At 39.3% G+C, this 26052-nt stretch overlaps 1 protein-coding gene across 1 annotated transcript in view; it reads left to right on the plus strand.

The window, feature by feature from the left end:
- The window catches only part of DTHD1 (death domain containing 1), a 60583-nt gene extending 35510 nt beyond the window's left edge, over positions 1-25073 (plus strand). Inside the window, 3 exon segments of the mRNA XM_027600119.2 lie at positions 12937-12946; positions 21811-21868; positions 24757-25073. Coding sequence (XP_027455920.2) covers positions 12937-12946; positions 21811-21868; positions 24757-25073 — 385 coding nt within the window.
- Positions 25074-26052: the final 979 nt, after the last annotated feature.

Below are 26052 nucleotides of genomic sequence, written 5' to 3' on the forward strand. Positions count from 1 at the left end.
TATTTTATAAATTAAAAGGGCAAAGTCTTTTCGACTTGCCCAAGAGCGAATTTTCTCTCCTGGGAGGGTGATGTTACTCGAGTTGGAAATGTAATTATTAGACAGGCGCAGATATTGTCTTGTTCAATTTGCATTTCCAGTGCCAAGCATATAGTACATGCTTGATAATTATTTATGAATAGTCAGATGAATGAGGCAATTTCTTCAAACCTTAAGATTGTTCAGTTTTTTTTTTTAAAGATTTTATTTATTTATTTGACAGAGAGAGACAGCAAAAGAGGGAACACAAGCAGGCGGAGTGGGAGAGGGAGAAGCAGGCTTCCCGTGGAGCAGGGAGCCCGATGTGGGGCTCCATGCCAGGACCCTTGGGATCATGACCTGAGCTAAGGGCAGACGCTTAAAGACTGAGCCACCCAGGTGCCCCAAGATTGTTCAGTCTTGACAGTGATAATCTTGAAACTCTATTGGCATGTTTTAAAGATAGTACATTCTACTTGTCTGCTGACCTTCATATATCAAGCTACTGTTCGTAGCCATTAGTCCTTTCTTTTTCTTCTAGATAGGTTTGTAGAGGGCTTTCCAGATCCACTCTTTCAGCCCTTTTTCATGCCTGTTTACTAGAAGTTTTTTGGGTTGAGGAAAAAAATCTGTGACTGTAGAAAATTTTCCCTCTTCTCAAACTAATATACCTAAGTGGGAATTGAAACCATGACCTTCAGTTTGTAAGAACAGATTCCTTCCATAAAGTTCAGAATTTAAAAAAAAAATTGACCTCAGCTTGACAGTATTAGAATATGCTATTTTTCAGGAAATGAAAGCAGCCCTATTATATGGAGGTTAGCATTAATGAACACTACGGTATGCACACATTCGTACATGTAGCGTAAATTAGGTGAAGGCATTTGTCAAAAGTAAAAGCGCTTTCACACAAAAGACAAGCAGTAAATATTTATACATATGTATACAGATAGAAACGTTCACATTCACATACACATAATTCTATTGTTTGACCTTAACGTACTGTCTGATTTCCAAAGATGTGAAAACATATCACCCATTACCTCATGCTTGTGAGGAACTCTGTGTCTCATTCCTCAGCCTCCATATTCCATTCTTTCATATATTAATCCATTCAACCAACACTTTTTGTATCCCATGGACCAGACATACAGTGGTGTTTCTTTATGTGTGGTCTCATTTTCTTCTTACCTCTCCGCAGACTATTGTCAACTCAGAGGAGAATGAGACTCTAAACCATCAGTCAGATCATTTCCTGTCTCTGCTCCAAACCCTGCAATGGCTCCTAGTTTCACTGACAGTAAAAGACTACTTCCTCAGTATGAACTTAGCCCTCATTGACTCCAGGACAGTCTCTCCTACACTCTTCCCTTATTCAACTCTAGCCACAATGACCCTCTTACTGTTCTTGGAACTTGCCACACATGCTTCTACTTCAGGTCCTTATGTTAGCGGTTCCCCTTGCCTGGAGTGTTCTTCCACCCATCAGAAACCAGCAAGACCAACACCCTCACGTCCTCTAATTCTTTGATGAAATTTCCCCTTCTCTCTGAGGCCTACTCTGATTCTATTTCATATTTCAGTCTACTGCTCCCCACACAACCTGACACTCCTGATCTTCCTTAACGTGCCCTGTTTTTTTTTTCTTTCCTCTAAAGCATTGATATTAACATTTACTTCTTTGTTTATTATGTTTATCATAGGAGCACTACTACTTCACAATGAGAACATGAGCCCCTTGAGGGCAAGAACCTTTATCTGTTGTTCATTGCTGAGTTACAAGGCCCTGGAAGAGCGGCTGCCATGGGTTAGGAGATCAAATAAGGTTTTGTTGAATGAATGAATTCATAAGTAGAGCTTGTATTTTAAATACACAAAGTGTGAAGAGCAAAGTGAGAAGTGTCAAGAAGGAAAATAAATTAGCCTTGGAGGGTTGACAGAATTTGCAGTGTGTGCTTATAGAAGCTTCACTGTGGAGTGCCTTCTGGGCTGAGGAAACTCAGGAAACTCATCTGTCTGTGTGGCCAGGAGAGCACTGTGGTGAGGGAAACAGCAAGTACCCAGACTGCCATGGGCATGAATTTTAATCAAGGACTCCCTGGCGAATGCTCATGGGAGGGGAAGAGAGAGGTGAATTGATTTGAATGATAAAGAGGGTCCTCATGCTAATTCACATTTCAATATGATCTTCTGAAAATGGTCACATAATCAATATATGTGTAAACTTCTGGTGGAAAAGATGAATGATTTGTCTCTAAGTCTTTCTTTCCTAAGCTGTGCTTCAAACTTCCTTCTTTTACAAAATATTCAAGTGAATTCAGTTTACACCATTTCTATTTGTACTTTGGCAGAAACAAGGCAAGTTTCAAAAAACTCTCAAAGGTTTTTTTAGGTGGAAGGAAGTGGTGTGTGTGTATGTGTGTGCTTCTGAAACCGCGTCACATAGGTGACTGCCATTTGGTTATTTGTGCTATTGTGACTGCCTTTTAGTCTTCCTCTGTGCTTGGAAGTTTTGCTCTGAAGGAGAGAAGGGTTCTGGGTCTGGAGGCTGTTTCTGTGGGATTCTGCAGGGGCCCTACTTTCTCAATCGTACCTCACCTACATATTTACGTAAGCCATCTGCTGACCCAAGTTTTGCTTAGCCTGAACTTCCTCTTTTTTTTTTTTTAACTGAACTCATGACATGTGATTTCTAGTAAATAATGATGCTGCTTCAACACTTACTTTCTCACCACATTAAATAACTTACTTTGTCAAAGGGAGGAAGCAGGCAGAGGCTGGTTCACCATTTACTCCACAATCACCACCTTCTCACCACTTTGGACTTCCAGGGCCATCTCCCTGCCCTGCCTTTTTTTTTTTTTTTTTTTTTACCTAAGCATATGAAATACTATAAAGAATAATCTCAACTATATAAATGAGAAGATCTGGAGCTATGGAAAATTTTTACATTCACAGGTTCTTCAATTCTACTTAGGTTTTTTAGTTGTAATGATTTACAAAGTTATTTTAAGGTTCAAGGATGACATGGAATTTCATATCCCATTGCTTGCTGTGAAGAAAGCAGAATTTACCAGGTGTATGCTTTTCAAATCAAACTGGATAAGAGAAATCAGAGTTTTGTTGGCTTTTGTGTGTGTGTGTATTTGACAGGGGTTGGGTGGAGGGGAGGCATCATGAACCTCATGGTGGTTTTGGAATTTTCTGTGACTTAGTTTCATGCTTTCCTCACTAGAGCTAATTGTAATAACATGTATATTACTTTATGTTCCACCCCTATCAATTATAGAAGAAAGTCACTAAAATCTTGGTAAGTAGAGATATCATGTCAATCTTTTTAACCTGTGAAAATTTTACAAAGCCTTCTCCCGCTTGCCACTGTTGCAGTTCTAGCTCTCCTTGGCTCTTCCTGGACGTGCCTTCCATGCCTGCAGTCTTACTTTCCTCTAAGCCATCAGAATGACCTTCAAAGACAGCCTTGACCATACCACTGAAAAATCTACCTTATATTGTATATGAGATGTTTAAGGAAGAAAATGATCAAAACTGGTTTAGCCAGAAACAGGATCCCTTTTTGGAAGGGGCTTTGCCTACCAATTTAATCATAAGAGAACATTTCCCTTCTCTTGCTGCTCTCCTTCCTCTTTATCTACCCCTTCTTTTTCTTTTTCCTCCCTCCTCTTTCTCCATTCTCCTCCACTCTTCCCCATCTCTTCCCCCTTCTCCTTCTCTATTCCTTCTCACTCCCCCTCCTTCACTGTCTGTTCATACAAGGAAAGGTTTTTCTCTGCTCCGCAGACAGTATAACTAAACCAGGAATTGTGTTTCATATTGTCTTGTGGATTTCAAGAATTCTTTTACAAAGGAAACACATAAATTCTTCCCTCTCTCAGAAAATTTTAACAAAAAAACAATTGATATGTTTACATGTATTCTCCTAAAATTGTAACATCTAGTAAGTAAAAAAAATGATGTTCATTAATTCAAACAATTTCCAGTTCATGAACTCCAACTGTAATGTTTTTCTGTAGAAATATCAGCCAACATGTCAATTAACAAATACTAATTAAATGCCAACTATATATGGGATATTACATAAGACCTAAAAGATAATAGTAATAGTGGTCAAAGCCCCAGCTTTCGGAAATTACAATCCAGTTCAGGAAGTAAAGCATAAATACTTTAAAAGTTATAAAACAATGCAATAGATAAATAATAATTGACTACAACAATCTAGTCATATCACAGGACAGGAACTGATGATTAACTGCAAGTGAATGACCAAGATGGTAAGTTCTAGGACACTTCAGAGAATGGGGAGGAATGGAGCAGTTTGTTCAAGGGAAAATGGCTGGAGCATGGCAAAGCCACTGTTGGAATCCAGTTTGTCTGATTCCAGTGGTGGCACTCCTCACTGTGATACCTAGAGTCTCCTTCCGTAATTGAGTTCCTCAGAGCTGGAAGCCAAGTTCATTCCATTTTGCAATCCCCCATCTCCCGGGTATGGATTCAATAATGTTCTGTTGAACTGTTTAATGAATAAATGAATGCATGCTGGGGAAATTGATAAACGAATTGAAGGAGGAGTCTTTATAGCCCACAAAAGCTTTATGTGTTTGCTTTCCCAGCTAATGGTTAGTTACATTTAGCAGAAGCCTGCCATGCCTTCAAAGGAATGACTAATGTGGAGATTTTACAGTTGTGGCCAGACCTGGAAGGAAGATGTTTGTGGCGATCCAGGCCTCTCCTGGTAACATTCATATCACTCTTTCTGTTGGAAAGGCTACTCCTATCTATAAGCCAAAAAAACAAAACAAGGCAAAAAAAAAAAAAAAAAAATCAGGAAACTCGAAAAAAATTCTACAAAAGAATATTGGAATTAGATATTAGAATCTAATTCTAGAACCTAGAAATTAGAATATGCCAGAAAAAAACAATGCTCCAAGTTGAACAGGCACTTTGATAGTCTTCAGGACTGACAAAAACGCATTGGGATTATAATTTAAAAGTGGAACAATAAAGAGGAGGTAGTTCATATAAATTTGAACGGTGTTGTTTACCTTTGATTTGCTGAGCTGCTTGTAAAATCAATAGTGTCCTGATAGACATTGGGGAGGGTATGTGCTATGGTGAGCGCTGTGAATTGTGCAAGACTGCTGAATCACAGATCGTAACTCTGAAACAAATAATACACTATACGTTAAAAAAAAAAAAGATAGTAGGAAGGGAAAAATGAAGGGGGGAAAATCGGAGGGGGAGCCAAACCATGAGAGAAGATGGACTCTGAAAAACAAACTGAGGGTTCTAGAGGGGAGGGGGGTGAGGGGATGGGTTAGCCTGGTGATGGGTATTAAAGAGGGCACGTTCTGCGTGGAGCACTGGGTGTTATACGCAATGAATCATGGAGCACTACATCAAAAACTAATGATGTGATGTTGGTGATTAACATAATAAAAAAGGAAATAATTCAAATAAAAAAAAATCAATAGTGTCTCCCACATAGCTGCATTTATGGATCAAAGGCATCTGCTTTTGCCAGAATTGCTTGGAATAGTGAGCAAAGTTTCAAGTATTTTAGCAATAGTTAACATTTACCCAGTGTTTGCTGTGTGCCAGGCATGTTGGAAGTGCTCTGTATGTTTTATGTCATTTGATCCTTGCTGCAACTGTTTTATATGTACCATTTTGCCCTTTGGTAGATTAAAAAAAAGTGAACACAGAGACACTAATTTCAAAATTATATTTATCTATTCCGGACTGATTTTGACAACTTTTTTTTATTGACTCCATGTATGTCCTATCTACAGTTCCTGAGTTATCCAGAACCTTGCTCATGTGATATCTGCAACCATCCCTGAAAGCCCGTTCGTTCCATCTGTCCCAGCTCCTTACATCAGGTGCGGTTTCTTGAATTGGTCTATCTAGTTACCAGTGTCCTGAAGCTCTCTCCCTTCGTGACTGATTTCTTCAAAGGCTGAGAGAGATTTATTCCTGTCCTCTTGACAAAGCCATTATCAAATTAAAGCCCTAAATAAAAAGAACCATTTTCTAAGAAGCAACTGAAAGAACTGCTGGAGAAACAAAAACATAAGCTTGGCTGCAGTAAAATGAACACAGGCTTAAGACTAAGAAAGACCTGAGTTTAAACGAAGATATGGATTGGGATTTCTTCTGGGATTGGTAGCAGTCTGATTTCATTTCCAAAAAAAGTTAATTTCTAGATTTTTCTCCAAGCTAGACCACTCTCGGTCAACTCTTCTTGCTCTAAACCTGTTTTCCCCCCCCCCCCCCCCCCCCCCCCCCCTCTCTTACATGAATCTTACTTCTCTGTGGGTTTATGCTGGTCTTCAGATTTCTCTGTGTAGAAGCACTTCCTTTTATTGTGTGGGCCAAGCATTTCTGCTGAAGCCTTCAGGAAGTTCTACACTGACTGTACAATGACAGTAATATCCACGTTGAAAACAAGAGGATATGTATTGACTGTTGTTGGTGTCTTCTATTTATTTTAAAAGTTTATGGGGGGGTGAGGATTTTCAAAGGTTCACAAAAATAGAGAAAATACATAATGAATTTACATGGACCCATCATCTTGTGCCATTTTAAAAAAAGATTTTATTGATTTATTTGAGAGAGAGAGGGAGAGAGAGCAAGTATGAGCAGGGGGGGAGGGGCAGAGGAAAAGGGAGAAGCAGGCTCCCCACTGAGCAGGGCTTCATCCCAGGACCCTGGGATCTTGACCTGAGCCAAAGGCAGACACTTAACAGACTGAGCCACCCAGGTGCCCCTGCCATTCTTGTTTCACCTAATAGCACTGGGTTTTTTTGTTTGAATCTCTTAAAGCAAATCACTTAAAGCTACTGTATCGCTTTACTTGTAAAAAAATTCTGTATGTTTTCTAAGAGGGTAAGGATTTAAAAAAAACACAGTACCATTGCTACAACCAATGATATTAGCAATTATTACTTAATAGCATCTACTACCCAGCCTATGTTTTATATTTACCTACTAACTCAATTTTCTCTGTCTATAGTGAATTTGTTCAAAAACAAGTTTCAAAAAGTGCCCACAGATTGTATTTGTGTGTGTCTCTGTCACAGCTGAATTTTTAGTGTAGGTCATGTCCTTTAAGGACTTTATTTCAATCTCTTCTCAGCATACTTTAGAGGTAGGATCCATGGTCTCTGCCTCAGAGAGTTTAGTAAGAGAGTGTAGATGACTTGCCTGGACTTGCACCACCTCCCAGGGCCAGAGGCTGTGCTAGGACCCAGACTTCAAAGTCATTCCTGTTTCATACTGTTCCATGTCCCCTTGTTCCTTGAGCAAGCCGGATCCTTGCTTACTTTACAGCTGCCACTTTTATTACCATGTCATATTGCCTCTCATATCCCTTGCCCCTTCAGCGTGTTTGGCAATTCTAGGCCTTTCAGAGAGCCAGACTGGTTGGACCTTTTGTTGTAGCTAAGCCTTGAAATAGAGCTGCCATAGCCTCGGATGGTGGTTTCCTTTGTTATTTGGGATTTTTCTGCTTCTGAGGCAGAAGCAGACTTTATCATCTTGATGTTAAATGCATAGTCACTTCTGAACAGCTCAGTAAGGTCCTCTGTCTAACTCATGTGGTGACAACAGTTCATAACACCTCATTTCAGAGCAGAGATAATTGCTATCCCTTTCATATGATGAAGGCTCCAGCTTTTTCTGGCTTAGGTTATAAGTTCACATTCCTTGCTTTTTGTTGATGATTTATAATTCAGATTCCCTCAAAATATTCGCTATGGTTTTAAAAGAACAAAAATACTTTCCATATATGTTTACTGTAAAAGATACGATTCCCAGCAGATAAAGGGAATGTTCTGTTATACTTTTTTTCCAAACTGCAAGAGCTTTTTTTTTTCCTTTTTTTTTTTTTTTTTTTTTAAGGATGGTAACACACCAGCTTTAAATAAAATGGATTCACATGGTGAGGAAGCTATTCGCTCTCTAATCCTTTCCCTGACCCTCTGAGTAGATCTCAGGTTAATGTTAGCGTATTTTCACATCTCTCTAACACAAAATCTTCCCTGTTAATAAGCAGAGGACAATTCTTAGGCTCAGAAATCTTGGTTGGCAACAGACTTCAATAGTACTGTTTTAATTGTATTTATTTTTAAGGTTTCCGTGTGGTTTTATAAGCGAAATTGTTTTTCCACTAATGACTAAAATATGTTTCTTTTAAAAATGTATTTGTGTAGGTAAAAAAGAGCAATTTTAAAGAGAAAAATATTAAGTAATGACAGTTATTATTTTGAGTACTTACTACATACAATGTGTCCTGCTTTAAGTTACATGATAGAACTCAGTGTTTCTGGGGCACCTGGCTGGCTCAGGGGTAGAACGTATGCCTCTTGATCTCGGGATTGTGATTTCAAGCCTAACTTTGGGTATAGAGATTACTTAAAATAAATAAGTAGAAATTTAAAAAAAAGAACTCAGTGTTACCTTCAATGGCTCTATGAAGCAGGTACTAGTATCATGCCCATTTTATACATGAGGAATTTGAGGCACAAAGGGAATACTTTAAGATCTCAAGTTTAATAAGTAGTATGATTAGGCTGAGCTGAGCTCTTTCCCTTCACCTAATACTGGCTCGCAGTCCAGACTGGTAAAGTCGATTTATGTAAATGGGGAGCATAGCACAACAAGTACTAGAATGGTTGAGTGAACATCTTGCCTTACACTTTCAACCTTCACTTTACATACAAGTTTTAACTTACAGGTTAAAAAATAAAGGATCAGTATTCTTACAAGTGTTAAATTAAATATTTTTGGTTAAATGATTTTACCTCTCTAGACCTCAGTTTTCTCATTTGTGAAGTAGACCTAATAACAACTATCTCACAAGGTTGTAGATAGACTATACTGAGGCTATATGATATACTTTAAACGGTTAGAGTAATTATCCGTACATGGTAAATAACAAAAAATGATAGCTGATATCATTGTCTGGAGGCAATATGATTCACTGTTTAAGTTAGGGCTTTAAACAGACCTAGGTTTTAAGAACATGTTACCTTGGAGAAGTTACATCTGGGAAACGGAGATGACGGTTATTCAAATTATTGTCATGGGTTTGGAATGAAATAATAATAGTTCTGTATTTGTCTGTCATTTGTCCTGCTTGGTATTTTCTGAGCTTCTTGGATCTGTGGTTTCATCTCTGACAATCATTTGCAGAAATTCTCACTATTATTTCATATAATTCTTCTGTTCCTTTATATATTTCTTCTTCTGGAATTTCTATTACATGTATGGTTTTTGTAGTTCCATAGTTCTTGGATGTTCTGTTTATCTTTTTTTTTTTCTCTTTCATTTTTAACTTTGTGATTTCTATTGAGAGATCCTCAAGCTCAGGAACTCCCTCCTCAGCCATATGATATACTTATCAAAGGCATTCTTCATCTCTGTTACAGTGTTTTTGATCTCTAGCAATCTTTTTTGGTTCTTCCTCAGAATTTCCACCTCTCTGCTTACAGTGCCCATTTGCTCTTATGTACTATCCACTTTTTCGATTACAGCCCTTAGCATATTAATCCTAGTTTTGTAAAATTTTTGGTCTGCTGGTTCTAACATCCTTGCCATATCTGAATCTGGTTCTGATGCTTGCTCCATTTCCTCAAATTGTGTCTTTTTGCCTTTTAGTATGTTATGTCATTTTTTTTCCTGATAACTGAACACACTGTACTGGGTAAAAGGAACTACTGCAAATAGGCCTTGAGTATTGTGGTGGTAAGATTTGGGTGAGGGGAGGTGTTCTATAGCCCTATGATAAGGTCTCAGTATTCAGTGATCTTCTACCTCTGGACTATGAACCTCACATGAGTCCCTCAGTCTCCCTCCTAACTTCCCCATTCTGGGGAGCAGGATGTCTAGAGGAGGGGGGAGTTGGGCATTTCCCTCCACCCCCCAGTCAGTTAGACTCTAATAAAACCCCAGCAGATTAGGCTCTGGCTATATAGTTTCTACTAAGAACTTTCTACTAAGTTCTACAGAACTTTCTGGTATATTTAAAGTGGTTCTTTTCCCCTTCCCCCTGCTGGAAGCAGGGGGAATTTTTCTGAGCTTTCACTATGAGAACCTGGTTGAAGTTCATGTAGGTAAAATTCACAAAAGTGTGTGAGTTCCCCTTGACTGGGTCTCTCTGAAGTTTTTAACTCTTAGATCTGTTCACATTAAGCCTCCAGCAATTTGTCAATTATAGTTCAGGTTTCCTTACCTGGCGCTGCATCTGGAGGCAGTTTCCGCTCTGGTAAGCTGTGATTCTCTGTATTCATCGGTCAGTCTCTTCAATTTTGGGGACAGAGGTTCGCCCTGTGACCTCATTTGCCTGATGGATCTAAAAAGAGTTGTTGATTTTTCAGTTTGTCAGCATTTTTACTTATTAGGACAGAGTGGCAACTTCCAGCTTCTTACATGCCTGACTGGAAACTAGAAGTCTAGCCACTTCTTCACACCAGTACATCCTCACTCCACATTGATATTGACTCAACTTTGATTTGGTGTTACATTGCATGCATAACTGCAGCACAGTTTTATGCTAACATTAATCATTTGTACCAGATTACGTCTTTGATCAATATTCTATCTAACTTATTTACAGTGCAAAGGCATTAAGAATTCTATAGAAATTGTACATTAGAAAGATTGAGAATATACAATTTGCTATTATGATGCAATAAATGAACTCAGGTTAAGCAAATGGCAGCAATTACTTAGTTGCAGAGATCTCTATGCAAGATAAATCAGAGTAAAAGTAAGCAGTGAAAGCCAGTATTTGGTTATGGTATCTTAAAAGCTTCTGGTAAAATCTGTGCTAAAGATACACAGAAACATTCTAATTATATATACTTCCCTGATCTATTATTATTCATACACTTTTACTTGGATATCTTCTAACTACAAAATAAATGACCCATTTACCAGAAAAACCTGCAGTAGGTGTGTGGAAGTAGAAAGGGTGTGGGAGTTAAGACGGGAGGGAGGAGTTGTTGTCCCAAGATATCATAATAATTAACCAGTGAAAGTCTTTTTATGCAAAAGTGCCCATAGGGTAAATATAAAATAATAATATCAGCATGGCATTTTTGTTTGTTTGTTATATTTCCCTGACGTCATTCTGCGGTGCTAGGTGGCATCCATGCTAGATGGTGCTTTAAGTGTCAGAAGGTTTTCATGTTACTTTACATAAAAACTGGTTCTCTAGTAGAGACCCTGAAAACTAGTAGACAGGTAGAAATTAAAGAGAAAACCTCCACTTATTATTTCTATATCTGCCCATACCAATAGTATTATTGTGGGTGCTCTTAGAATTAGCACCTGATAACAATTTAAAATAGGATATTCCTTTTTTAAAAATATTTTATTAATTTATTTGAGAGAGAGAAAGAGAGAGCAGGGGGAGGAGCAGAGGGAGAGGGACAAGTAAACTCTGTGCTGAGGGTGGAGCCTGACGAGGGTCTTGAACTCGTGACCCTGAGATCATAACTTGAGCTGAAACCAAGAGTCAGACACTCAACCGACTGAGCCACCCAGGTGCCCCCAAATAGGATATTCCTATGGGATTCAAAGATAGCATCATATTATGTCATTGTTTCTACTTAGCACTTCAAAATATGTGTGAAATAATGGGAAGGATTTATAATTGTCTGACCCCCCCCTTTTTTTACTTTTATATTAAGTTTCGTGGATTATTGTAGTGATCTCTGCAGGAATTTCACCCCATCATCCTTGCGGAACTCCCTCATTTGATGCAAGTTTGTCCTAGGCTGGAAGGGGGGACAGGTGCACGATGATGACTTATGTTATCAAACAAATCAACCCTAGAGGCAATTGTCAGGGCAATTGTTTGCACTGCCTTGCTTCTCATTTCTTGTTTTCAAGCGCATGTTTCTAGAGTGAGGTTAACTTAGTTAACACCGGCACCATCCTAAGCATCCTGAAAGCAAAACAGGAGGGTGAATCCTGGCCAAGATGGAAACTTTATGTTTCTTTCTAAGCCCTGTCAGAGACTAGGTGGTCAGCAGTGCCTAACCCCGGTGAAACCACCAGGAAAGAGAGGGTCTCCAGGATTTTTATGTCATGGCAACACTCAGATCACGTGTTGCTATACATAAAGCTATACTTAACAGGATTAGCTTTAGTTACAAATGGATCTTTGGACAATCATCTATGTATTTGAATTTGGGAGGTGTATAAAGCCTTTCTGCATGCAACATGAGACTCTAGTTCTGTAAGACAGGGGTGACCGAAACGAGTGACTTTTGTCAAGCACCCACGGTGTGCAAGGAACTCAACTAAGCTATTCCATTTTATGCCAATGAAAGTGCATTATTTTATTTCATTCAAAGCTCACTACAAACCTAAGAAGTAGATCAGATAAGGATAGTAAATTTAAGGTTTAGGAAACTGAGGCACAAATTGACTCTCAGGAACCAACAATTGACAGAGTGGGCTTTAAGCTCAGAAGTCCCCCAGAGCCTGCATGCTCAAGCAGCCTTGTATTAGGGAAAGAAAGCACCAGCTTTAGAGTTAATCACAGCGGGGTTCAACCCTCCACTCAACTCTCCGAGGTCCCAGCCATGAGACCTCAACCACTCTTGAGCCTTGCTATCCTCACTGATCAGAGAGGAAAACAGTAAGAGCTCCTTCATTTTCCTCACAGTATTTTGGGCAAAGATAGATGAGATAACCGAGAAGAAAAAGAATTTGTAAGTAACAATGAAGCAGGCTCAATTTTGAGAGTTTCAGACTTGCCTCATAAATGGGGGCTGAGGGTTTACCAGCTTAGAAGATTTTTATATGAAAGTTGAGGTACTTTCTGGGTAAGAAACTAACCTGTGTTTACTGGGTCTGAAATAACTGAGTAAATGTGATATGATCTGACAGAATTCCCTTTGTGGAGGTCAGGGTGGATTTGCCTAAAAACACACATGCATATTTATATACGGTTACCCCTTGAACAATGTAGGGACTAGGGGTGCTGGCCCCTGCACAGCTGAGAATCCACATGTAAATTTTGACTCCCTCAAAACTTAACTGCTAATAACCTACTATTGACTGGATGCCTTACCGATAATATAAATAGTTGATTAAGACATATTTTGTATGTTATATGGATTAATACTGTATTTTTACAATGAAGGGAGCTAGAGAAAGGCAAATATTATTAAGAAAATCATTAGGAAAAGAAAATACATTTACTGTGCTATATTGTATTTATTGAAGAATTTCATGTGTAAGTGGATCTGTGCAGTTCAAACCTGTATCATTCAAGGGTCAACTGTATATTAAATATATAAATATATTTTATTAAATACATATAAATATGTATTAAATATTCTATGTTAAATGCACAGCATATTAATATACATTTGAAGCATCAGAAACTATCAGAATCGAGTGCCATAGTTATTAGTGAAATGTGTTTCTCAGTTCAGCCCCTTGGATATGTGATTGTGTCCTAAAGAGAAAGCTTTTAGTTTTTATTTATTTTTTTTGAGGGGCTCTTTTTTTCTTTAATTTTATTATGTTATGTTAGTCACCATACATTAACATCATTAGTTTTTGATGTAGTGACCCACGATCCATTGTTTTGGTATAACACCCAGTGCTCCATGCAGTACGTGCCCTCCTTAATACCCATCACGGGGCTAACCAATCCCCCTCCCCTCTAAAACCCTGTTTGTTTCTCAGAGTCCATAGTCTCTCATGGTTCATCTCTCCCTCCGATTTCCCTCCCTTCATTTTTCCCTTCCTTCTCCTAATGTCCTCCACGCTATCCCTTATGCTCCACAAATAAGTGAAACCATATGATAATTGACTTTCTCTGCTTGACTTATTTCACTGAGCATCATCTCCTCCAGTCCCATCCATGTTGATGTAAAAGTTGGGTATTCATCCTTTCTGATGGCTGAGTAATATTCCATTGTAGATATGGACCACATCTTCTTTATCCATTCATCTGTTGAAGGGCATCTCAGCTCTTTCCACAGTTTGGCTATTGCAGACATTGCTGCTATGAACATTGGGGTGCATATGGGCCTTCTTTTCACTACATCTGTGTCTTTGGGGTAAATACCCCGGAGTGCAATTGCTGGGTCATAGGGTAGCTCTATTTTTAAATTTTTGAGGAACCTCCACACTGTTTTCCAAAGTTTTAACTAAAAAACGGAAGACCTCTTTCTCTAAACTCTGTGACACATCAGGGCACAGTCAATATTACTTTACTATCATGTAACACAATGGGTAGGGAGCTGCTTTCTTCATTCCATCACATTTTACCACAGGGCATACATACTAGGAGGGTTTAAGGTGGCCACTAGTGGAGAATTGCTTTGCGTTGGAAAAAACGAGGAACAACCATGAGCTCCGTACAGAGCCAGTCGGGATGCGTCCGAATAATGGCAGAGCCGCAGTGGAACAAACTTACAGCTAACCACTAGTGTGCAACAACTCTGCTTATATGATACCTCTGGAGCAAGAGTGCAGGATGAATAGAAACCATCATGGCACACTACATGATAGTGTACATGGAAGCCCTGGGAAGGGAGACAGTTGGGTCCACAAAAGGAGCATGGGTGGCTGCATTGCCTGGCTGAACATCGAGGGGTAGCTAGTGGAACAGTGTGGCTGCCAAGAGAATAAAGCCTGTGAGTCTGCTCGGAACACTTGGACAGGTATGTGCCAGAAGCTAGAGTTTCTGGATGAGGAGGCGGACACCAGAGCTAAGACATCTGTGTCACCCCTGTAAGGTAATGTATGAATTAGCCATGATTATGACTACTATATTCCTACAGTGTAGGGTATGTAAGAGGCAAGCCGTATTTCCCTTTGGTCCTGGTATTAGAAATCTTTGTCATTTTTTGGATAAAGCTATTTCTTTCATTCTTCTGTGCACTCGGTAGGATCCATTTGGGGTACAAGTTGATAACTGGTGTATGTCCTACTTGACAGTGTTTTTCTAAGGGCAGCCACCATATTTCAGTATCAGAGTCACCCACTTGGCTTGGTATGAATATGGCCTTATCTGAGGCCCATTGAATCAAGCTGTGAGCTTATTTTTATTTTTTATTTTTGCCTTTTATTTCAGATTAATTTTCATGAACACTAAAGTTTGAGAACTTCTCCTTTATTTTCTCAGTGAGTAGAAGATAAAACCCCTTGCTGAGAGAGTGGCAGTTAGAGGCGAGGTAGAGGTCTTGCAAAGAGTGGTAAAGGTTTGAAGTATCCACTGTAGGGAATGGTGGAAGAATCTTAAGGGATACGTAAAAATATTCTTGAGCAGCCCTAGTCCCTGCTGAAACAGAAGACCTTAAATTTACGATGATAACAATCCTCAGGATTGTCCACAGAGGGTCCTCATGGCTATGACGTATTTATTGAGGTATGGTGTGGCAACCGTTTGGTAAATATAAGTACTGATATAAAAGAAGATACAGAAAATGATATAATAGGTTCTATGAGCAGCGAGTCCATAAAGAGGTATTAAAAATGATTAAAGAAGACAATTGGGGGGCGCCTAGGTGGCTCAGTTGGTTAAGTGACTGCCTTCAGCTCAGGTCATGATCCTGGAGTCCTGGGATCGAGTCCCACATTGGGCTCCCTGCTCAGCAGGGAGTCTGCTTCTCCCTCTCACCCTCCTCTCTCTCATGCTCTCTGTCTCTCATTCTCTTTCTCAGATAAATAAATAAAATCTTATTAAAAAAAAGAAGACAATTGAGGTAATACAAACTTTATTTAATACTTCATGAAGTGGGCAGTCTCAGAGAACTACAAAATGGGATGGAAGGCAAAAAGCTTTTATAGGATGACTAAAGAATAAGGAAGAGACAAATGGAAAATATCTGATTGCCTGGGGCCACATAATCAATCTTGTTTGAGGTGAGAGGCCCAGAATTGGCTTGGCCTTTGGGGATTGTCTAGCTGGATATACTGCATTTCTGGTCAAGCAGTACATTTACAGAGACACAAAAATTATCTAAGTTTTGGTTTTCTGACTTTGCACCCTGGGCAGAAGCATCTCCATCATGGGCCTAAAGATTTATTTAAACAGAGGCACAGTCTTGTCTTGAAAGGGGCCTCAATATGCAGAGCTCTCGTTGACAGCTGGGTCTCCATGTTGTTGCTGCTTCTCTGCTCACATTGATGCTGTAATTCTGGAGTAGCAGGAAAAATACAGCCATTGGTCATCATCAAACTATCAGTCCCAGGGAAAGTGGAAGCGCTGGAGTCTAAGGAAGAGTTCAAGCAATTCCTTCTTCTAATCATCAGCAAGATGCAGGAGGACATAACATCTTGCACTTGAGTGCAGGGGAGAGCTTAGATGCAAGAATAGGAGCATGCTGTGGAAAATGGAAGGTCTGCTCATCCAAATAAAAACCCATGAGAATGCCTCGGAGGAAAGCACGCTGGATCATCTTTAGAACCCAAAAGATGGAGTCGAGGAGTGACTAAACAATGCAAAGAAGGCCAAAGAGATGATAAAGATGGCAGTGAGGCATTGATTGACCTAGTCTAGGAGACCGAGAAAAGCAAATAAATCATCTTGGAGGATCAGCAGTTTACAGCCAGTGGTTTCGGGTCAACTGATGGAGATTGACACCGTAGAGAAGCTGAAACTAGAGAGCCTTCTGTGTTTTCTCTTCTTTTTTCTCTTCTCCGTCTACATGCTGTCCTCACTTATACTATGTTTCTGATGGTTGGTCTGTGGTTGATGACTTCAGGATGAATTTGGATTGTTAAATATTTTGTTTGGGGAAAGTAACTTTTTTTTTTTTTTTTTTTTTGAAAATGCTCTCACACAAGAGAATTAGGGCCTAGATTGTAAACTCTTGCAGGAATTGGATTTGTTCCTGGAGTTTGGCTATTTCTAAATGTTGAGGTGCTTTTCTCTTTCTTGTGTGACTGGAGAGCTCCCTGGAACTTTGGGTCTGAGTGTGATTCATGAGACTCAGAATTGGATTTCTCCAGCTCTGGAGGCACTGAATGAGCTACATTACTTCTAGATGACAACTCCATGCAACAAGTGCTGAAGAAGCTGAACAAGGGACCAGACTTCAGCTGGGGATGTGAATGGGGCCGATATGGCTAGGACGGATGAATCAGAAGAAGGAGCAGACGATGGTATTGTCTATATTTTGAGACTTTAATTTCTGGGTGAGCCCAAAGGAGGAGAGAGGTGTTTTGTTCAAAATTTAAATTTCATGTGACACACTAACTGACTTCACCGTTTGGTCAGTTTGTTTGGACAGCCTAACTCAGCTTTATTTGACATAGAACCTAAAACAGAAGACAAGATCTTGGTATTCTATACAAGTTGATGGAATCCCCTGATGCATTTCAGGGGATTCTGGACATAAAATGTAAGGGATATTTACAGAAGCTTTTGAGGGGCTGGGAAAGAAAACTGAGGACTGTCTACATCGGACCCTACAATGGACAGGGAATAGGTATCTTCAAGGTTCTGTAAGTAGTCCAGCCATAAGTTCATTTACATAGCAGAACTGATAAGTATTTGGGGTCCAAACCCTACTATGAAGGGAAAAAAGTTGCCATGTTAATAAAGCTACTTATTTTCTTGAAAAAGAAAAAGGATACAATAAAGCACTGAAAGCTAAATTGGGGAGAGAAAACAGGCATACAAGAATGTCATTAACAACAACACAGTATTAAGTTAAAAGATAAATTGAATGATAGTACCTAACTTCCCAAATATGAAAGCACGGACAACAGTAGTTGATAAAAGAGGTGAAATTTGACTGGTGCCTTAAAAATATGGTAGGATTTGTAGGAGGAGATCATTCAGGTCAAGAGAAGATATCATCATATGAACAGTTTATACCACCCTATGTATACAATACCATTTCCAGCGCTGTGAAGAATTAATATAGGAACAAGATGCCTTTTGGTTCTCAAAGACATTCCAACCTAACAAGCAGAGCCAAGACTGATCATAGCAGGTTCTTGGAGTGGTGAAAACATAATGAAGGGAAAGTTTTGAAGGTGCCATGGGAAATAATGTTGGGTAAAATAATAAATGTGCTCAAGTCCAGTTTTTTGGGTTGCACACAAGAAGATCAAGATGGCACATATATGAGCTCAGCTAAAAAATGGTTTGCTTGGTTTTAAGAATTCAGTAACAGGGTTGTATTTAGGCAATGCAGAAAGAATAATAATTGAAGGAGTCTTAACAACAATGGCCTATAAAATTCGAAACACAACACCATTTCAGGTGTGAATGGCTTTCTTTGCTTCCAATTTTTTTAATCACTTTTAAGTTAATGAGGCCTGCACTGCACTGAACAGTATAAATAGGACACATCTGTATATATCTGAGTTACTTATAATTTTATACTGATGCCTTTGCGAGGCTAATGGTGAAGGTAAAACTGCTACTTACACCCCACTACACTCTTTTACAAGGTAGGTGTGTATTACGGAGAGCTTGGAAGCCAGGTTTAGATTTTGCCAACAATCTTCCTGAGCAGTGACATGTTCCACATGGCATTTAACAAATGGTATTCAGCAAAATAAAATACACAATATTAATATAAAAGCAGGTAACCTTAGAAAAATAGCAAACTTTCCTTCACCAAATAGTAGAAGCTGAGAAGATGCAACAGAATGACACCTTTGGATTAGAAGAGGGAAGAGAGGAAAGTAGGAAAAAATTGGAGTCAGGGCCACCATGGAAGGCATCCAGGGACCCCCTTGATACTGGGAATCTGTGGGAGGGGACACGATATAGGACAAGCAGAGGCTTCTCTGTTCTGCCTGGAGCTGACCCTGAGCACTAGTGAGAGTTGAAAGGTGATATGCAGGGCAAAAATAGTGCACAGAAAAAATCATGCAAAAACAAAACAAAACAAAACAAAACAAAACAAAAAAGGGAAAGGGAAGAAAAAGGAAGTGAAGGGAGCACTGAACGTCCCTGATGAAGAGGCCAATTGGGAGATCAGCATAGTGCCTTCAAGTCTAGCCAGAGATTTCCATGCTGTTCCAACCCACTACTTTTACCATTGGGCACCAGAAGGACCGGGCTTGAATTTTCAAGTATGTGAAAAAATACATATCCTTAAACACTAGACTCACTCTCAGTGCATCAAAATGCTATGAGACATTTCTGAAGAAAGAAGGACTGAGGGAGGAAATTTATTTATACAAAGAAATAACACAGTGTCTCTTGTCTCACTCTCAATCCAGGCCATGTGCCCTTTGATGGGAAAGATAGAATCTGCTTCACTGTTTAAATTGCTATTTCTCATTTTTTGTTTCGTGAGGTTTAAGCACATAGTTGATGTTTCAAAAATTATGTGCACTTACTTTTCAGTTCCACAATATTAATACACTTGAACTTTTGTTGTTCTTATGTTATTTCCTAATTTCCCCCCATTAAAGCTCCTCAATGGAAATTTTATATACATGTTTATGTGATGACTATGACAAGAATACCTACAAAGTACGACATTCAGATTTAACCACTTGTATTGAAATCTCCCTATGAACCAGCAGTGTGCTATGTTAGTTGGTGTAACACACTTGGATTATCCTTGTATCATTGCTGTGAAGTAAGTGTTTTAAAAGAATGTTTTTATTTTGAGAGGTACTGAAGCATATGTGAGGATTGCCTTTGATCAGGCACTTGGCAATTCAATAGTTTAGAGAGGAAAATATTCAAATATAAGAAAAATTTCACCTCTTATCTTAAATGGTAGAGGCATTTGCCCTTGAGAACATTCTTACAGGAAGGAGGCATTTATAGCTAATGACATTTTCACAATAAAAATTGGTGCCATTGAGTATTTTATGGATACGTTGTCATTAAAAATTAACTTTGAGGGGCACCTCGGTGGCTCAGTGGGTTAAGTGTCTGCCCTTAGCTCAGGTCATGACCTCGGGGTTCTGGATCGAGCCTCATGTCGGGCTCCCTGCTCAGCGGAGAGTCTGCTTCTCCCTCTCCTGTTGCCCCAGCCCCCTTCATGTGCTCTCTCTCTCTCTCTCTCTCTCTCTCAAATAAATAAACAAATAAATAAAATCTTTAAAAATTAACTTTGATTACCAGTCTTAATTTTCTGAAATCCTGTGTGGCTCCTAATATATTAGTTCATATGCTTTTATGTGTATATTATTTTGACCATTTAGTCAGTATTAATGAGAAATACTAGCTTTTCAACAACTTTATTGTTCATACCAGTACCTTAAGTGGGATCACTGAAATATTCTTTACTGTGCATGCATGCAAAACTTGGTTCCACTGTAAATTACTACTGTAGCATTTTCTGTCACCAGTGCATCTGCATGTAAGTAAATCTATGTCAGGTTTTATAGACAGCTTTTTAAAAACCTACATGAAGCTTGGAAAATGATTTGTAGAAGGTATTTTTTTCCTTCAGGGTTGTCTGTATTTTCCAAAATTTTCCAAATAATTAAAAGGTATTTAAACTCACTCTATGAAAAAAAAAAGGTTTTTATTGAAATAATTATGGATTCAAAGGAAGTTGGAAAATAGAGTACAGAGAGGTCTGGGCTATCCTTTACCCCATTCTCCTTAGTGGTTACATTTTACATAACTATACCACAATTTCAAAACCAAGAAGCTGACATTGATATAATGTGTGTCTATAGTTCTAGGCCATTTTATCACATGTGTAGATTGTGTAACCACTGCATTCAAGATACAGAACTATTTTATCACCACAAAGATCTCCCTTGTGCTACTCCTTTATGGTCACCTCTCACCATACATAACTCCTGGCAATTTCGAATCTATTCTCCATCTCTATAATTCTGTAATTTTAAGAATGTAATATAGATGGAATCCTAGAATATGTGACCTTTTAAGACTGGAGTTTTTTTTTACTCAACCATTAGGCAGAGGCCCATGCAAATTGTTGGTTGTATCAATGATCTGTTCCTTTTATTACTGAATAGCACCCCATAGTGTGGATATCCCATAGTTTGTTTAACCATTCACTACTGCAGGAAATTTTAATTATTTCCAGTTTGAGGCTGTTACAAAGCTGCTACGAACATTTGTATACAGGTTTTTGAGATTTTTTTTTTTTTAATAAATCACATTTCAGAGCTGAGACCAGAGAGGTAAATAAATTGTCCAGACAACTGAACAGTTTTCCAAACCCAGATGTTGTTCCTTTATCTCCTGTGTTGTTTCCATGATCCCATATTCACTGAGAACAAACTGTTCTGCAGACAGTGGAGAAAAGTAATAATTGTATATTTGAATATTCTTGATAAAATATTGGTTTCAGAATAATATCTGCTCAAAAACATGATTATTTTTGGCATCATGTATGCACTTTGGTTCACTTATTCATTCCCAAAAATTATTGTTAGAGAACCCAGGCCTCGTGCTGAGTGCTGGGGCAAGGTGCCTTCCCCATCAGGGCTTTAATAAAATATTGCATTTGTTGCATACAGGTAGCTTGCTCTGTGTTTGTTGGTCTTAACAGTTTCAAATTTTAGTTGGAAAATATTTATTCAGAGTTAACATGATTGCTATACTAATATTTAAATGTGTAGTCTTACATTTAAATTCATTGAAAGATTTGGGTTAATGTATTTTGCCTTATCTTAGGAAAGCAATTGCTGAGCATGCATGCACAAATACACAATCTACTTTTACAAGGTGTGCAGTTCAGTACTTCTTTCAAATATGGGTAAGGTTCAGATGGATTTTTATTTGTAGCTTGTTCACAAATTAATGAATTCTTCTGCTTATTCTGTGTCCTTTCCTTCCAATAGCATAAAAAATTGATCAACCATCCACAGAGTACCGAAAGAATTTCTACCAATCCTGTAGGTATGAAATATTTGCTCAGTCCTCCTTACAGTGGCACTATTTTTCCTCGTATATATGTATGTGAATCGTTGTATAAAAAAAGGAGAAAGTGACTTTGCAATTAAATAATCATTATGTTTATTAGCGTAATAAATGAATTTCCTTTGGAAGTCATGCACAATTCTCAAATATGGGTGTAATTAAAATTTTTGAAATCTACAAGAAATATGAACCCTGCTAAGGATTATTTTACTAAGATAACTAAGTAATTGCTTGCTTTGGTAAACAACGACAGTTTTTTCTGAAATGTTGACAATTAATTTGTGAATCAAAGTGTGGTCTCTTCAACTCCATGTTTGAGGCCAGTAGATTTTTTTTTAAAGATTTTATTTATTTATTTGAGAGAGAGAGAGAGTACATGAGGGGGGGAGGTCAGAGGGAGAAGCAGACTCCCCGCTGAGCAGGGAGTCCGATGTGGGACTCGATCCTGGGACTCCAGGGTCATGACCTGAGCCGAGGGCAGTCGCTCAACCAACTGAGCCACACAGGCTCCCCGAAGCCAGTAGATTTTAAATAGAGGTATGTGGGTATGAAACCACAACAAAGGAAACATTTGATAGTTGATTGTGGTTATACATAATTCAATTATATAACAGTGATGTAGATTTCAGGGTAGAATTTGACATTTTTATTCTATTTTAGCCTTTGAAACAATTCATTTTATAATGTTAATGGTCACTAAATAATTTATTGATCCTCAGATCATTTATTATTTGATCTTGGTCTTCAAAAGATACCCTCTTTCTGATCTTCCTGGCACCCTCCTAATTATAACTCAGAGCAAACAACTGTCAGTCTGCATCTTCTCTGATTTCCAGAAAGCATTTCACTCCTTCCCTTGGGTGCCACAGCCTGCCCTGGTTCTCCTCCTGCCTCTCTTTCCCCTTTGTTGATTCTCTTCCTCCTGATTCTGCTGAATTACTACTTCCTCTCCCAGGCCTCTTCTTTCTCTGTCCTCTCCCCTCAATGAATTCATCAACTTTTACTGCCCTAACCATCTCCTCTGATGTGAAATATCCCAGCTTTGTAGGACGCCTGGGTGGCTCAGTCGGTTAAGTGACTGCCTTCAGCTCAGGTCATGATCTCAGGGGCCTGGGATGGAGCCCTGTGTTGGGCTCCCTGCTCAGTGGGGAGTCTGCTTCTCCCTTTCCCTCTACCCTTACCCCCACCCCTCTTGCACTTGCCGGGAAGATTGCATTTAGGGAGAAGATTTTTTTTAATGGGTTTGTTAGCTGCTATAAAGACTTGAATGGTGTACAGAGCACAGAGTTAGTTGATGACATCTGGCATAGTTTCATAACCCTGAACATCTCTGTAGTTGAGTATAGGGTGAGTAAAGCAGGATTGGCAATTGATAAATTGATAACGATGAAAGCTAAAAAGGACAACAGATCCCAAGGTGGATGCAAGGCGGTCGTTGACGTACATAGCTGATCATGAGGAGCAGCATGTGCTTCTAATAGTATGAAGGTATGTGAGACCCAGTAGAGATGAGTGATGGTCATCAAAGGACTCACTGCGTCAGTGACAGGGGCAAGAAGCATATTAGGTAGGAGGAACACCACAGAGCTGTGGAAGTTTAGGAAGTAGTGGTCAGCAGTAATATTGAGAAGCTGATGCCTTGGAGGGAGATGAAACCTGAGGATTGGCCATGAAAGTCAGTTTCTTATGTGGAATCACAGTACAGGTGATTGATGTCAACAAGATGAAGGAACAATGTGGTCGGAGGTGTGACTGATTAACAGGGTTACTGATGCTGCTGCCAGCCAATGGCAGGAGATAGAGGATGTGGATGGGGAGAGAAGGCCTGCCCCTTCATCATGAGCCTATATTGCACGATGGAAGCAGAATGTTGATTTAAAAGTAATGGAGACTCCATTTCCTGAGTAGCTTTCCCAGAAAAGTGGCACGATTCATAATGTAAATTTATGTGCAATTTCTGTGAGTAGGTAGATGGAAGGAATCATGGAGTCAAAGGTGGCAGATGCAGTATTCTTACCTCCCATCAGACCAGGCAAGAGTTAGCCAGAGAATGGTGCAGGCTGGGGCACAGAGGCTGGGGGATGGGGGGCTCAGGGACTTTACTGGGAGTGATGGCTTGGAGTTACACAAAGAAAAACAAATAAACAACCAACCAAACAAGAGAAAAATGGAATCATAAGTTTAGGTGGTAGACGTGAGTCACAGGATAAGGGAAGGGGTATGCTGAAATACAGGATATATTCAAAGGAGATGTTTGTGGTTTCAATAGTCCAGAGGCCAGGGGAAATGTTTTGGCGTAAAGGACCTTCCACAGAACTCCTCTTTGGGTTGGATTTTGGTGAGTTTGTGTGTGTGTGTAGTTGGGGCTGGTGGTGAGAGGATTGTGTAGCTGTTGGTACAATTTATGCATCAGATTAGTACTAATTACGAAAAAAATATTTTTGAACCCAGAAAGTATCCTTTAACATAGTGCTGCTCAAAGTATGGTTGGGGACCCTAATGTCAACATCACCTCAGAGTTTGTTAAAAATGCCCAATTTTGCCCCTACTCTAGCTTTACTTAATTAGACTAGCTGGGGAACAGCCTAAAATCCATTTTAACAAGGCTTCCTGGATCTCAGGGGAGTTAAAATCTGAGAAGCATTTCTAGTCTTAGGCAATCAGTCATTCCCTCCAGGGAGGAGACCCCAGAAATGGCAGGGATCCAAAGGCTTTCAACTGTCCACTGGGGTGGTTCCAGATCTTTCCACCGTTCAGAGGCCAAACCAGAGAGCCCTTAGACTTCCTGGGAGGAGGTGCGGAGGGTGAGATCAGCCCTGCCCCCGGGAAAGAGTCCTAACGCGGCGTGTTCCGCGTGTGCCTGGCAGAAGGCCTGTGGGACAACCTGCTGCACTGGCTGGCGGAGGAGCTCTTCGAAGAATACGCCGCGCATCGCTCCTGGTCCCTCCCTCTTAGCCGCAGCACCATTGAGCTTCTCAGACTGAAGAACCCCGGTGATCCCACAGAACAGATCAATGAACTTCTTTGCTTCTGGAAAAAATCACTTCCAAATTCCACTGACAAAGCTCGCCTTCTGGCTCGTCACCTCCACAAGATCGGCAGGAGCGATCTTTCCAAAGAGCTCAAATTCAAGTGGGAAAAGAAGGTGTTCACGGAGCCACAGCAGTGGTTTGATTCAGCATAGTAACGCCAGGTTGCTCTTTCTTTTGCCCTAGAGAAGGGTCGTAGCTGGTTTTAAGGAGGTTTCTGTCAACATTTTACTACCAAGTTTCCAAGTCAAGTTGTTTGAACTGAGTCTTTGATAGATGTGCTATTGGAGACAGATGGAAAATCTAATCAGATCATAAAAAGCATTCTTGGGTTTGAGGGCTTCTTTGCAGTTCAGAGATGTACGTTCTGCAAGAATTATTGTCTTAAGTTCAGACAAGTTTAATAGCATTTGTAATAGAGTTTGCTGTGTTTACATTTTAATAGCGGAGGTTGTTTTCTGAGTGGGAAGGAAAGATATGATATACAGAATCCCCCTTTTTTATTGTTATCTACATAAAAGTAAACTAGTTATGCAGGACCCCAAGCAACTAATTCACATTATGCATATACTGTGGAGCCTGCAGTTAACAACACAAAATAAATTGGGTTGCGGAGACCTGATGCTGATGATAGTAAATCAGTAAGAAAACAGACAAGCTTGAAATAAATTAAAAGTAGAATAACATCGGCCATTTGCTGCCACAAGCTTTTCTTTTTTTAAGAAAAAGGACCCTGGAATAGGGAAAATCTTATTATTTTATTATTAGAGAAATGAGTCAGTGCAGAGAAAGTCAAGTATAAGTGAAAGAATTTAGGGCCTTTTTAACTTAGGACAACAACTTCCTCTTAAATCAGTTTTTGTAGAAATCTTGTTATATAAGCCCTATATGTTCATCATTAAAAAACTATAAAAAACACAAAGCTAAAAGAAAAAAATAACAATCACTAAAGCTCCTCCATCATTGGTAATCCCTGTTAATGCCCTAGTGCATAAGCTTTGAGACTTTAGTTTTAGCTAAAACAATGTGATATGAATGGGATATTACATTCGTATTACCATTTCATTAATGCAAAACCATCAGGGCCTTGGCTTGTCAGCATCAGTTGTGATTAGTTTTGATTATTGAATACCA

The sequence above is a fragment of the Zalophus californianus genome, chromosome 2 (assembly GCF_009762305.2).
Source record: "Zalophus californianus isolate mZalCal1 chromosome 2, mZalCal1.pri.v2, whole genome shotgun sequence".
In the NCBI taxonomy this organism is placed as follows: Eukaryota; Metazoa; Chordata; class Mammalia; order Carnivora; family Otariidae; genus Zalophus; species Zalophus californianus.